Raw genomic sequence first — 15,404 nt, forward strand, 5'->3', positions numbered from 1 at the left:
AATGAAAAGGTAACAAACGTGAGAGATGATATGACTTTGGCCTGGGAGCAGCTGTAGGCGGTGAGAACTGGTCACGTTCCGTACATACTTGTGGGGGGTGGGGTGGGGTGGGGGAGCGGGCAGGGTTTGCTCAGGGGCCGAGAGTGGGATTACGAGCAAGAGGAATCAAGAATGGTGCCAGAGTGCTGGTCCTGAGCAGTCCTCTCTTCCCTGTTCCTGGTATGGACATCTGAAGTTCGGCGTTGCTAATACTGAGTTGTACTTATTTGTCGCTGTCCTTCCCCCGTATACCGAAAGTTTCATCTTCAGAGTCTGTCCCGATCCTATTAGCTCCTCTCTCCCATTGTGTGCCACACCATTGTTTGCGACAAAAGATGCCCCCCCCCCATGACTGTTTAGCGAATAAAAAAGGCCTTATAGGTATGGAAGGATAAAAGATGTAGATGCAAATGTGACCACAGTCCTAAAGTCTAAAGGAAATGAGGTGAGGCCCCAAATAAGTCAGTTAAGGAATACATTAGGGTCTCGATAAAGAGTGAAAACAGTTTGTGAGCTATTGTATTTCTTCAGACAATCAGGGCTGAAAGCCATGTGATATCTCTGATACAGCAGAGATTAACCAGTTAATATGTATTTTTTAATTATTAGAATTTATCTAAAAAATCCGTTTACCCCACCTAATCGGATACTTTCATAACACCAAGATAATAATGGATTAATGATCTCTTCATGGAATTAGATTATCTCCAGAAGCAAAGGAAGTGTAAAGGAACAGGCCGGTTAGTTTCGGTAAGTAACACAGAATTCAGGCTGAAGGGAGCACCCTCCATTTCACAGCCCATCTTGTTTTTTATTTTTTTTAAGATTTTATTTAGTTATTTGAGAGAGAGGGAGCGGGGGAGAGAGAGAGAGCGCATGCGCGTGCAGAGGAGCACAAGCAGGGGGAGGGGCAAAGGGAGAAGCTGACTCCCCACTGAGCAGGGAGCCCAGTTTGGGGTTTGATCACAGGAACATGACCTGATCCAAAGGCAGACATTTAGCCAACTGAGCCACCCAGGTGCCCTGACCATCTTGTTTAAAAACAAAAAACAAAAAACAAAAAACAAAAAAACACAAAGCAAAAACAAAAACAAACAAATTCAGTAAAATAGATAGCCAAGATGATAAGTTGACAAGACAATTTGCTAATCTGCCTTATCTTTCTGTAGTTCAGCATTTTGTCCTTCCGACTATATTCTCTCGGCTGGGGACACGGGAGTTCCAGGGAGAGAATAAACTGGTGGAATGATTTTGGACACCTAATGAATGGCCAAAATTAAAAGTTACCGATGGGATTGTTGATAAAATGCATTAAGAAAAATATCTGTGAAAATGTCCTGTAAACTTTGCAGTACCAATTATTGTCAGACAAACATGATTATGGGTTCCGAAGTCACCAAGGATATATCTCGTACGTTGCAGCTAATAAGAATGACAGAACATTCTCATCAAGAGAGGTTTTCTTTTTGGCTTCCCAGCTCGTGTCCTTTATTGAAACGTAACTGCTGAAAGCTAGTGATAGAATTATCCCCTGAAGACACTGCAGAATTACTCAACAGTCTCTTTCTTCTTACCACTTAATTTAAAAGGGAAAACTCTATGGGCTGAAATATATTTCTTCATCAGAATATTCCAATAAAGAAACACCACAAATTGGGGCGCACCTGGGTGGCTCAGATGGTTAAGCGTCTGCTTTCGGCTCAGGTCATGACGTCCAGGTCCTGGGATCCAGCCCCACGTCAGACTCCCAGCCCAGTGGAGAGTCTGCTTCTGCCTCTCTCCCCTTGTGCTTGCTCTCTCTCTCTCTCAAATGAACAAAATCTTAAAAAAAAAATGTTAAAAAAAAAACCACCACAAACTGATAAAAAGTCAATGCACTTAGCTATTATTTGACCCTACTTGTCAAGCTTCCAGTTAAGTAGTAATAGAAAAAAGGTAAAAAGAAGACAGAACGCAACACATTAATATATTGAACAATGCCTTATTAATTATTAATTATAATTATTAATTTATTATTAATTAATAGTCCCTTATTCTCTTTACCCAATTTGGTGGCCTCATTGTCATGTTTCTATGGCAACTTGTGGGGCCATCAACGCTTTTCTGAACCACGAGGGGCTGTCCTTCCTAGTCTTGTGAACAGTGTTTGGGGAGCAGCCAGCATCCTTCCAGCTCTCGGAACACGAGTGACCCCAAGCCATCAATCAAGCCTTGTTGCTATCTCATTTGGCAATACTGTTTCCCAAGGACAAATTCATCCTAGGGTCAGGGCTCGGTTGGATCAAGAAACCCCGCTTTCTGATGCTTTGTCTTCTGGTCACCATATAAGATACACCAGTTCAGAGCAGGAAGGACAGTGTGGGGACAGCAGGCCGAGGGTGGTACAGAGTGTGACACATTTTTCTGGGCGCTGGAGGATCTGGCCTCACTGCAATCCTGGGCTTGAGTGTTTTGGTGCAGAATCTATATATTTCCACCATGTTTAAGTGTTCGAATTGTTTGCATGCCTTCAGCAGAATGCATTTTTGTTTATTTATTTTGAATAAGCACAAAGCAGTAATAATCCACCTTCGATTCTTCTAGTTCATGTCCTCACTGTTGGTCAAATGGATTTAAGGTATTTAAATAAACAAATATACTAAAAAATGATGCTTATAAAGATCTTGGAAATGACACTCAGAAAGGAAACCTACAATTGGAAAATTGTTACTATTGATACATACAATTTTCTGTTTAAGAAAAGTCATTCAAGGGCACCTGGGTGGCTTAGTCAGTTCAGCACCTGCCTTCGGCTCAGGTCATGAATCCAGGGTGCTGGGATTGAGCCCTACGCGGGCTCCCTGCTCAGCGGGGTTCTCCTTCTCCTGCTCCCTCTACTTTCCCTCCCCATCCCCCACTTTGTGCTTGCGCTCTTTCTCTCTCTCTCATGCTTTCTCTCAAACAAATAAATAAAATATTTTAAAAAAAGAATAATCACTCAAGCAAGGCCTTATGAAAAGAATTCACAAATCTAAAAATCTGGGGTGGAAATGTGGTTTTGGGGAGGTGGCTCAGTGTACCTCCCTCCTTTTTTTTCTGGCCTCACAGCCTATCTTTTCATTTGCTAATTTATTAAGGAGAGGCTAGGCACCAGTTTTCCATCCGTATCACCATCACACCCTCACCGTGGTCCATGATTTGTGCTTCTTACTATAAAAAAGTGCAAATATAAAATTCAACCTAGTGAAACAGTTTGGAGTTTGTTACAGTGATGCTTCCCTGGAAATACCTCATGAGATCCTGCCGTGTGTAAGACTGATTGACAGGTTCATGCAGGCATTCAACTAACATTTATGAAGCTCCTCCTCTGTGCCAGGCCCCCAGCACTGGAGACAGAGAGTAAACAGACAAAATTCCTGTCTTACAGATACCAGGAGCCATAGCATAAGGGCACCAGAAGATGATGATGAAGGATCCAATTTTCAGATAGTATGATCATGGCTATGCTAGAGAGTTGCCGGGGTGTCCTGTGGAACATAAAGGAGAGACATTTCACCTGGATTCTAGAGGGGACAGGGAAGGGGAGAGAGTACGAAGGGGATTTGTGGGAGTTTGTGACTCTCGTCCTAAACTCTTAGAATAGTTGTGATAATTAACTAGGTAAAGAATAGGCGGGTAGGGGGTGCCTGGGTGGCTCAGTGGGTTAAAGCCTCTGCCTTCGGCTCAGGTCATGATCCCAGGGTCCTGGGATCGAGCCCCGCATCGGGCTCTCTGCTCAGCGGGGAGCCTGCTTCCTCCTCTCTCTCTCTTTGCCTGCCTCTCTGCCTACTTGTGATCTCTGTCAAATAAATAAATAAAATCTTAAAAAAAAAAAAAGAATAGGTGAGCAGGGGTGTGATTTCTAGGTGGATATAATGCACGTTTGTGGGTCAACTGGCCACAGAGAACACAGAACAGCAAATATTGTTATGTCTGGAGCAAGAGATGAGCCTAGGCAGGCAGGCTGGGCCTCGGTCCAGAGAAACAAAAAGGGGTGGCGCCTCCCAACCAAATGGGCAGCGACCTCACCCAGGGGAAGGACACTCCTTGCCCACCTCTGCACCCAATCCTCAGCCAGGGTGACTGAGTCCGAAAGGGACAAGGTCATTGGTATACTCCCACAGGTTATCACTGCCCTCCCCAGTTCCGGAAGGAACCAAGAACAAAAGCCTACATTGTTATTATTTGAGTGAGAAATGGAGAATGCGAAGTCCTCTATTAGGTTATCACAGAGTACCTCAGCCAATGTATCTTCTTAGAAAAAGATACAAACAGAACCACAGCCAAAGACACAGGCCCCTTGGTCAGACTGATCCACATGCCTGAGGGCTTATCTCTGGGAAAAGGGAGTCAGCATGATTTGGGGAAAATTTGATAGTGTTCCATTGCTGAGCTTTGAGATTCTAGAACCATCCCGTTTCTCACAGTCATCTATTCAGGATTTGGTCCCATTTTTCCCCCTTAAGTTCACACAAATGATCTGTATTCTCAATGTGAATTAACTTTAAGTTCTATAAATAATGAAAACATATATTGTCTACCATGCACATTTCCTCACATTTCATAGATTAGACTATCCATAAAAATATTTTTATTTAAAAATATTTGAGATATAATTTAAATACAATAAACTTTGCAGACTTAAAGGGTTCTGTTTGACTAGTTCTGACATACATATGTACTCAATACTCTCATCCCAATCAAAATAACAAACATTTCCACCACCTCCAAAGTTTCCTTGTGTCCCTTTATAATCCATCCCTCCCCCTTCCTCTTCTTTTCTAGGCAACCAGTGGTCTACTGTCACCATGGATTGCATTTTCCAGAATGTTACAGAAATGGAATCACACAGTATGTGCTCTTTTCCCTGGTTTCCTTCACTCGAAAGCTCTGTCTCTAATCTTTAAGAGATTGTTCCCTTTTGGCTGAGGTTCAGTAAAGAGCACGATAATCGTGATTCCATGGCAGTGTGTAACAAAGCATGGCTTGAGGACCACCTGCTTTATAATCATCCAGGGACCTGCTAAAATTTGCTGATTTACCTCTCCTAGAACTCTGACATGGGAACAACCAGCATGGGCAGGCCTGCTCAAACCTGCAGTTTAGTCCGACCTCCTGGGAACTATTCTTGATCCTTGGTCCAGCTAGCTGTTCTTCCAAGTCATTCTATTTTTCCTTCTTTCTTTCTTCCTTCCTCTCTTCCTCTCTCCCTCTCTTTTCTCTTTCTCTCTCTTTTCTTTCTTTCCCTCTCTCTCTCTCCTTTCTTTCCTTCCTTCCTCTCTTTCTTCCTTCCTCTCTTTCTTTCTTTCTTTCAGTAGGAGCTGTGGAACACCCATACCCACAGAAATCTTGAACTTACTACCCCAAGATCAAGACCTGAGCTGAAATGAATAGTCAGATGCTTAACCGACTGAGCCAGTCAGGTGCCCCCTTTCTCCTGTTTTCTATAACCTGGGCAAATCTTAGTTCTTTAGGCCACAGCAGTACACAGGACTAAATAGCTTTAGGACAGAGGTTGCAACAGCTTCCCCAGATCCTTTGGTGCCCACATTTAGAAGTGTGGTTTGGGTTACTTTTCCATATAGTATACACATTGTGAACTTTACTCCTCTTGCTGCTTTGCTGCCTGTGTCTCAAGTCTACCATCCGGGCCAGGACTCAGATGAAGAGGATCTTGAGAGTGAGAAGGACGCTTTTATCTCAGATGCAAAATTCAATGAGGTACCAAAAAACTCTGTAATCCAGATGGCCTGCTTTATTTAAAAAAAAAAATAAATAAAGCAAAAAAACCCCACCATGGGTGAATAAAGTATCAAAACTTTAAATAAATTCAGGACCAGTAATAGTGCCATGCTGAACCCTACTAAGATTGAAAGAAAAAAAAAGTGGGGGGGCACCTGCATGGCTCAGTGGGTTAAAGACTCTGCCTTTGGCTTGGGTCATGGTCCTAGGGTCCTGGGATCGAGCCCTGCATTAGGCTCTCTGCTCAGCAGGGAGTCTGCTTCCCCCTCTCTCTCTGCCTGCCTCTCTGCCTACTTGTGATCTCTGTCTGTCAAATAAATAAATAAAATCTTAAAAAAAAAAAGAAAGAAAGGAAAAAAAAATCAGGTCACAGAACTGTACCCCTGGGGCTAATAATACATTATGTTAATAAAAAAATAAAAAATTAAAAAAAATCAGGGATCCTATCTTTTAAAAGTTATTACTATTTATATTTTATGCCCAAGGTGAGTGCTTTATTGCCTCAGCTTAGTCTTAGCCCAGGCCCAACTCCACTTGATAGATTTCACGGTCCAACAGGCTGAAATCATTGTCTGAATGTTACTTCTGGCCCAGCGTTTATAACCTGCCGTGGACAAGAAGAGCTAATTCAAAGCACTCTTTCTAGACACATTAGATGCTTCCTACTTTTCCTCTTGCCATTAACCACAAGTACAGCCAATCCTAGACAAAGACATAAACACTGGTCACCCATAGTCCTGAATTTTTAAAAGAGCCTCAACCGAGCATTCAAAACGGGAGGTATTCATGGTGTATCTGATTTCATGTGCCTTCACTGTGAAACCAGACCTATCTTACCTGAACAGACACACACAGACCATGGCTCTGATTAATGCTGTCATCTAAAACACGTACCGTACCTCTCACAGGAACTGACATTTGAGAAGAATCAGTGTGAAAGAATAATCTGTATTAATCAGTGAGTTCCGGCTGAACAGAAAATACGCCCAGAAACTGTGGAGTGTAAGGGCAAGGTTCTGGGTACATTAGTAAAATTTTTAGGGGAGAGCATGCCGTCCAAAGTGCCCAGGGCTGCTCCTCCCTTTCAAAAAGCTCACTTGGATGTACCATGTTTACTGAAAGTGAGATCACTCATGTTCAGCTATTTAAGGAAATAAGCTTACGTATTAAAGAACTGAAGAGGCACAATGGCCTATTAGAGCTGGTGGTAGATGGGAGAAGGCTGGTCTTCCCTGTCCACACAGAGCAGCATAAACATCAGCCTGGACTAGGAGTGCCCTTAAGATAAGTTGGTCCTCAGTCACCATTTCCAGGCACAGCACGGTGGAGAGGGAAGATGCGGGCTCTGGAGTCAGGCAGAACTCACAGGAAAAGTTCCAGCCTACTCTTGCCTTGCTGACTGACCTTGGCCCCATTCTGCGCCTGTTTGCTCAACTGTGAAATGAGCCTACTTTGCAGGGTCACCACGAGAATGAAGTGGTAGAGCATTGGGCACAGGCCTGGCTCACAGGAAGCCTCGCTGCTGTTTATCCCTAACTTCCAGCTTCATAGGCTTTAGGATGTGTCTGAAGGTTATTTGATCCTGAGTCAGATCAATGGTGGAGGTTTTCGAGGAAAGGAAACAATAAAATTGGTAATTATTTATGTGTGGTGTGACTACAGGAGAGGGGCAGGGGGCCCAGACGTCCTGTGGAAAGGCAGAGCCCAACCTCCCTGTCTGTATTTTCCGTGCCAGGTACCTAACTGTGAACATTCATCCTTGTAACGGTTCTGGGGAGAAAATGTGGAGGGACAGCCCTTTAAAAAGAGTCTGTCTTCTTGCCAAAAAGGAGCAGTTAATCACAGTCCTGGTTACTAGGTACAATTTTGTCCTTGATATTTTAAAAGATCCAGCAAAGAGCTTCAAAGGGTCATCCAAAGTGCACAGAAAGTAGGTGGTGGGAAGAAAGGCTACGAGAGAGTTGGAGTCATTCACTCCAGACAAGAGGGGGTTTGACAGATGCCAGATGTGCTCTGTGCTAGGGTGCTGAAGCCGCTTTGCTATCTTTCCTCTCCATTCAATAGTAGAAGGACTCCTATCCTCGATATTTTTCCTTGGGTGGATGATTTCTCTTCTTGAAGCAGAGAGGTCAACCAGTTGACACTGTGAGATCGATTGGAGGTTTTTTTTTTTTTTTTAAGATTTTATTTGTTTATTTATTTGACACAGAGAGATAGAAAGAGAGAGCACGCCTAAGTAGGCAGAGTGGTAGACAGAGGCGGAAGGAGAAGCAGACTCCCTGCTGAGCAGGGAGCTTGACTCGGGACTCAATCCCAGGACCCTGAGCCGAAGGCAGACGCTTAATGACTGAGCCACCCAGGTGCCCAAGATCTCTTCTAGTTCTAAGCCTTTGAACAAATAAGGAAGAGCAAAGAGATACCCAGCTCATCAATGTGAGGGTGGGTTCTAGCTGCATCTGTTTATAGTGAGATTGAGGTAGCTTGGCACGGAAGAAGGAGTGGAGGCCAGGAGTCAGGCAGAGGTGGGTTTGACTCTGCTTCTGAAACTCACTCTTGAACAAGTTATGGTAGTAAAAGAACTCAACTCTGTCCCCCGCTGTAGCATGGAAATCATCTCTACCTTCTAGGGTTCCTGAAAGGATTAACTGAAATAATGTTGGCAAAGCACCTAACATTTAGACTGGCACATGTAAGCCTTTGATAAATTGGAACTATTATTCTGGTTGGTTAAAAAATGGGTTGAAAAATTAATGACCTTCTGCTTATAGTTCCATCGTGCTAGGAAAATTACAGATTCAAGTAGGCAGACCAACAGCACCTTGAACCACAGGATTCACACTGCAAGCAGCGCCTGTCCATGCCAGAGAATGTTCGAGAGGACAACTTATCAACTACCCCGGTGCTAGGAAGGAGAGGCAAAGGTCTAAGGCAACCTTAGTGGTTTCGCTCACTATCACCACAAGAAACAAACGAATGATTTTAAAGAGGTTCCAGATACATTTCCAGGTATAAGGAATACATCACATCCCACTGATTCGTCATTCACACCAAGCACAGTAAAAAACATCTATCAAAAAGCAGGTGTGCAAACCAAACTGATTGTCAAAAATTATAATTAGGATTTTTTTTTTCCTTCCTGAAGGATAGGAAGCTAAAAATGGAAGTCACAAAGAAATTAATCAGCTCTTGCAAAGCAATGAAATGAGGTGGCCTGAACCCTATCCCAAGTAAGAGGAACTCCTATTCCTACCAGACTCTCCCACAAAATGTACTGTTTTGGTGTCACATCTATGTGGAATCCCATAATTAGCAATATGGAAAGATGCTGGAGGCTGGGACAGAACAGCTCTGGGATTTGTTCTTTACCCGTGGTGGGGTCTGCGGCAGGAAGCCTGCAGGCTGCGGAGGCTCAGAGAAGACAAGAGGGAACACAAGGTACAAACAAGCACATAAACTGAGAGCCATGGAGAGCTGGGCCAGAAACACCCCGTGTCCTGAAACCCCTCTGCGTCGCTCGGAGGATCAGACTCGGCTTGAAGAATACCTCCTGTTTCCATATCAAAGGGGGAGCAGGATAGAGCTGATAGAACCAAACACTACAGACAAGGGAGCAGAACAATGCAGTCGGAACTGATGGAGTCATGTAACAGAGCAGCTTATTTCCATTGGGAGGGAACAAACACAGGCGTGACCCGTTGTCCAATGACTCCTGATACATCACGGGGCTGGACGAGGCCCCGTGGGGATGCCTGTCGAGGTGAGGCGGAGGCGAGCCGTCACTCAGCCGGTCCTCAGCAGAAATCTCACACGACAGGGGAGCAGCCCTTCTATCACCAAGAGAGAAGACTTACACTGTGCAGCTGAGTTAAAACTCGTTCTCATAACTGCCTCAAGTTCACGTGGCAGAAAGCCACCCAGCCGGTGAGACAGTCCGGAGCAGGGAAACCCAAACACCTCCCTAAGCTCATCACGGGGCCCGTCGTTATCAGACAGCTTTTCAGAAGTGAGGGTACAAAATGTCCACAGAAATCTGTTACATCCGTCCTTACTGCGCTTAAAGCCATCATTCTGTCACGCCGGCCGACCGCCAGAGAGATTACAAACCCGACTGCCTGGTACTTACGTGGTACTTTGTCATTATTTTTTTCTATGTGTGGGGTAATTAGATAAAACAAAAACTTAAATGGCAACTACCGTAAGAATCAAGACCGCCAGAGAAAGAAAGGAAATTCAAGGAGAAGAAAGTGTCTACAACACTGGATACTAACCTCAAAACTCCTCATGACCCAGAGGACTTGAAAATCAGTGTTTTACTTCCCATACGCCTCCCTGCTGAGTCCCCATGAACAAACTGGTCTAAATGGCAGAGTCTTTCAGTGTGTGAACAACTTCTCATGGATGGGACAGACCCTTTCAGCAGCTTTATTCAGTATTTTAGACTATGTGGATAAATGCCCGTCAAAGTCTGTTCAGAGCCTTCAGAAAGCTACTGGCTTGAAGAAAGAGAGGTAACTTTAGAAATGCCTATCTCAGTACCAAGGAGGAGCTCATGGCCTTGAGTACCTAATGCAGTCCTGTGAGGTCACATGACATTCGGTGTCAACAAGGCACAAGGGATCCGTGACACCTAAATTCTAACCTTAAGATCAAATGTGTTAATTTACAATTAAGGAGTAAGGAAATGTCCTTATCTAGATTTTGATAGCTTCTAACACATTCACCGAGAGGCCTTAAGTTAGGGTGACAAGAAGAAATTCCTAAATATTTCAGGCACTTTGACCATGTTCCTTGTCATATCAGTGTCCTAGACTCACTGCAGGGATTTCACTGGATGTTTCCTTGTAAATTTCCTTGTAAATGTAAAATTAGACATCAGTGCCTCAGTTCATTTTGGGAATGTGCCTTGTGAAGGATTTCAGAGGTATTTTTCTTTCTTTTAAAAAAAAAAAAACAACCTTCAAATAAAAATAATAGACTTTTTGAATAACAAAGCCCAAAGCAAATAACACCAGACTCTGCTAATATGGTTATGAAAAGACCAAAGAGACCTTTTGAAGTGGGGTGGCCAAGTGCTAAAATAACTTAAAACAGTCTAGCAAAAGGTAAATAACGTACCACTCAGGAAAACAGCAATCAAAGCAGCCCAGGGCCAGAGCACACCAGAATCCTCTAGAAATCGTCACAGTTTAGCCAACACTGGTTATTTTCAACGAGGGACGTCCTGGGAGGGACCTAGTGTCAAGGCAGACTGTTTTTCTTGACATCAGAAGACAATACCTTTTTTTTTTTTTCCTTTTTCCTTAAACACGGTGCAGAACCCAACACATTTCAAGGCCATGTGTTGTGGCTTTTGTTGATCTATGAAGCAGCTGCAGGTTTCAGAAAGGAAATTGTGTTCAAGCTCAACAGCACGGCACCGGCCTCGGTTTACCTGCCATATGCAAAACGCCTGTCCTTGTGGTGATCGCCAAAAGTATCCCAAAGCCTGAGAGAAACGCTCACTTCATCCACAACATCCCGGGACCGCTCCAGGACCTGCAGGAGGGAGAGCGCATTCCTGCTCAGCGTCCTTCCGAGGTTCCTCAGGAGAAGTCGGACGCCCAAGTTAACACCCTCAAGGCCCACTTATCCCACCTGCGTCTTCTCGTCCCATCCAACAGGACTTGAGCCAAGTCTAAATTCTCCTCTGGGAATCTTGACTCAAACACCCCCCACCCCCCTCATTCAGGAGACGGTAGCCAGACTCCCAACGGCACATTCTGCTTTTGTTTTCTCTTGGTGGGACCAAGAACATTAGCCTGACTTTGCATGCACTAATTACCCCGACCCCCTGGTAGAGTCAGCGTGGCGGTAGCAGGGACGTGCCCTGAGGAGCCTAGAGAAGCTCTGTACACCTTACCTCCTGGCACACTCGGTACTGGTCGATCGCCCACACGGTAGGCACGTGGGTGGCCAGCAGCTGATACTGCGTGAGGGTCGTGTTACACGCTCGGGCACAGATCAAGCGCGTCTTCCCCACGGCGTTGTCTCCCACGACCACACACTTGATGGTTTCGACGTTGGGCCTTTCGTAGTCCATGTCAGTGTCCATTTATAAAACTCTGTAAGGAGAGAGGGATGGGGCAGTCAGAGACGAGAGGCGCCCAGCCAGCCACTTCTCCAGAGGTGCCCAAGCATAAGCACGAAGTTCGGAAGTTCATACGAAACCTAACTCAAACTCGAGTTTTCTATTTATGTCTCACACGAGTACAAAAACATCGGCTGGATTGTTATTTTGACCCCAAACGGTTTATTCCCGTTAACATGTTATTTTCTCCTTGGTTTTCTCTAAACACAACCTGCCTACTGAAAATCCAACCAGGCAAGTCAGGATCGCTAGCACACATTCATAGCTCACTAGCTACTCATGTGGACCCATGAAAGAGACCCGTCACCTGCAGCTTTAACCCTAGACATCGGGGTGTGAGCTGCTCGGTAATATTAGCATCTACACCATCACAATCTTCCCCCGATCCCAAATCCCCCACTGAAAGGCAGTTTAATGGAGTTTCTCCACTACCACCGTGACTTCGAGGGGGATCCAAAGGGCAAGCAGAAAGGATTCCCTGGCTTTAAAGAAGGGTAAATGGTAAGACTGAATTTTGATACATTTGTAAAATTAATTTATATTCATTCACTGATTTTAATTAATCAAATTCATAAAAATGGTATTCTCAAGAGGGGCACCATAAAGCAACAGATTTTAAAATTCTCTGTTTTCACCAAGAAATCTGGAGCATATGGTAAAGAATGATTTTGCCAGGATGAGGAGCTAGTTTGGAATGTTCCAGAAACCATCAAAAAGGTTTAAGAGGGTTGCTGAGGGGTCAAAGGGAAGAGAAAAAGCTGCTTCCAGGTCTCCACCCCCACCCCCCCGCCCTCCCGGGGCCAGGAAGCTCCATAAAATACAGAGCAGACTGCTTCCTGGCAGCAAGCTGGGTGGGTGACCAACCATGTAACATTTTAAGATTTTAATGAATTATAATCGCCCTTTTGAGAAGGCCTATTGTTAAACAGAGAAAACTGGTTAGATAGTCACTTAAAAAAAAGATTTATTATTTTAGAGAGAGAGTGTGTGTGAACAGGAGAGAGAAAGGGAAGCGGACTCCCTGCTGAGTGTGGAACCCAATTCGGGGCTTGATCGCAAGACCCTGAGATCATGACCTGAGCTGAAATCAACAGTTGGATACTTAACCGACTGAGCCACCTAGGCACCCCTAGCTGGTCACTTTTAACAAGCTGATAGTGGTTTTAATGGCCACGATGGTCAAGAAACTGTTCAGAGTAGGGCTTAATACACACCTGGGACTCATTGTTTAAATCATCTGATTGGAGAAAATGGATGATTTGGTTAATATGAAATTAAGAGTGTGGAGGGAGAGACAGAAAGAAGGTTATTAAATAGAACGAAAACTTTTTCCAGTTAGGACCATCTGAACACGAGATTGTCTCCTGTAACACCATCACAGGAGGTGTTAAATGTGAGGCTAGAGACTATTCGGTGAGAATTGAGTGGAGTGATTCAAAGAACAGATGTGTGGTGAGGTTAGGATCTGGTCTATGGTTTGGATGCCACAGAGAGGTTTAAAATACCTGTTCCCCACCTGGCAAATGCAGATTCTGAAGGTCTTGGGTGGAGAAAGAGGCTTAAGAAAACCTCCAATTCAATTCTGATGATTACCCATGTGTGGTTACTCCTCAAATCGATCTCTTTAAAATCTAGTCTATGCTGACTTTGGGATTAGACCAGCAGTCCTTAAGTATTTGCTGGAGAACATTTAACAAAGCCTGGAGATATTTTTCGTTGTCACAGTGGGGTCGGGGAGTGCTACCGGCTTCTAGTGGGTAGAGGCCAGAGATGCTCTGAAACACACTACGAGGGACAGTTCCCCACCACAAAGAATAATCAGGACCCAAATGTCAGAGTGCTGAGGTTGAGAAAATCCCTGCCTTTGAAGGGATGTGAGTGTGAATCCTAGTCTCCCCATTTTCTAGCCATTTGCCACTTGTGCTTTTAGCCTCAGCTTCCCCAACTGTTAAATGGGAATTCTAGCACCAGCCTCCTCAAGCAGTGAGGGGTAGGGGAACTGACGGAGCTGACACACTGATGACCCCAGAGATTCTAATCGTGATGATGAAGATGAACACCCTGAACTGAGTCAGGGGAAAGACCAGAGTTAGATGCAGAATCAGAAACCTAATAACCACAAAGATTTATACAAAGGATACATTTTAGTAGGGTAACTGAGGAGTAATTCATTGAAAAACAAAAAACATAGGTATAAGCTGGAGAGTATCTGATGTTACATAAAGAAGGCAGAAAAAGTTCTGAATGGGAGTTGGAGGTAATTAGCTAAATGATAATACAGTTGGAAAGGTAGGTTAAATATAATTTTCTGGGGTATTTCCAGATTCTAGAATAAAAATGGTAACAGTAGTTATTGATAAGAAACTGGATATGTTTCTGTGGTGATACTACCAAGGGGCACCCCATGTCCAGAAAAGCAGGATCCGTTCAGAGCCCCACAACTCTGGAATCTGAGGTATACTATTTTGACTGTGCTAAGTGGTGGAAAACCTTTCTCTTTTGAAAGTCAATTTTATTCTTTTAAGCAGATATAAAGTCATAGAGAGCCAATCCTTAAAATTTGGGGGCATGTTTGGATTAAGTCAAAACTGAAACAGACACAAAAAATACACGGTTGGTTTCTTGTTGGCTTGCAAACTAGCTTTGAGAGCAGTCACCAAAAAGGAACTCCCCGCAAATAATTTGAATCATGACAGAGTTGGTGGAATAACTGCGTAGCTTTCACAGAAGACTACTCTTAAGGGGATAAAAGCCCTCCTGGTTTTATATTAAGGCTATGATTACAAAAATATCATTACTATTTATAGACATATCTCATGCACAGTCCTAAGAAGAATTTCTGTGTCAAAGGTGAGAATAACATCCGTGAGTCCTCTAATCTCGAGCAATCTGCTCAAAACTGAAGTGACTGCCAAAGGTCTTGGGCCTCGTACAAAGGGGAGAACATTTAACAAAGATTTTAAGGGGACAACAAGTAAGGGAGATAAAAGGCAGCGCGGAATTCTACACTCGTAGCCCGGATCACTCACTCGAGACATGGAATTTCCAGGAAGGGTTTTCTGGATTTCAAATACTGAGAATCTTTTCTTTCGGGTAGAAATTTTATTTAGTGGTAATCTGAAAATACATCTACATGTGTATTGTAAACTGATTGTTTATCTGTTACACATAAACAAATATTAAATTGTGATAATGATAAAAATATGCAATTTTATTCTTCTTTACTGGTTATGGGCTCTAATTAATTCCTATGTAGCACTCTTATGGTTGAATGAGCTCTTAGGACCATCTGGTTAATGACTATCTGGTTTCTGATTTTTATTTATGTAGAATGAGAGCAATAAATATTATTCACTTAACTCTGTTAATAAATTTCACCACCATGACAACTGCTGATCGGGGAAGACACCCTTTTGCCCTTAGATACATATCTGAGGAAACAAAGAAAGTATAATAAAAAAAAGAAAAGCTATGGGGC

General features: G+C 43.7%; 1 protein-coding gene across 20 annotated transcripts in view; it reads right to left on the bottom strand.

The window, feature by feature from the left end:
• The window catches only part of RHOBTB1 (Rho related BTB domain containing 1), a 122,513-nt gene that overhangs the window by 25,724 nt on the left and 81,385 nt on the right, over window positions 1-15,404 (bottom strand). For 18 of the 20 annotated variants that reach the window (XM_047701907.1, XM_047701893.1, XM_047701904.1 and 15 more), the window contains 2 exons: window positions 11,699-11,900; window positions 11,231-11,334 (listed from right to left, as the gene is read on the bottom strand). In XM_047701907.1, coding sequence (XP_047557863.1) covers window positions 11,231-11,334; window positions 11,699-11,890 — 296 coding nt within the window. In that variant the 5' untranslated portion in view covers window positions 11,891-11,900. Of the gene's footprint in view, window positions 1-10,914; window positions 11,057-11,230; window positions 11,335-11,698; window positions 11,901-15,404 lie in introns of those variants that run through there. The other 2 variants (XM_047701909.1, XM_047701910.1) reach the window with 2 other exon arrangements.

The sequence above is a fragment of the Lutra lutra genome, chromosome 14 (assembly GCF_902655055.1).
Source record: "Lutra lutra chromosome 14, mLutLut1.2, whole genome shotgun sequence".
Taxonomy (NCBI): Eukaryota; Metazoa; Chordata; class Mammalia; order Carnivora; family Mustelidae; genus Lutra; species Lutra lutra.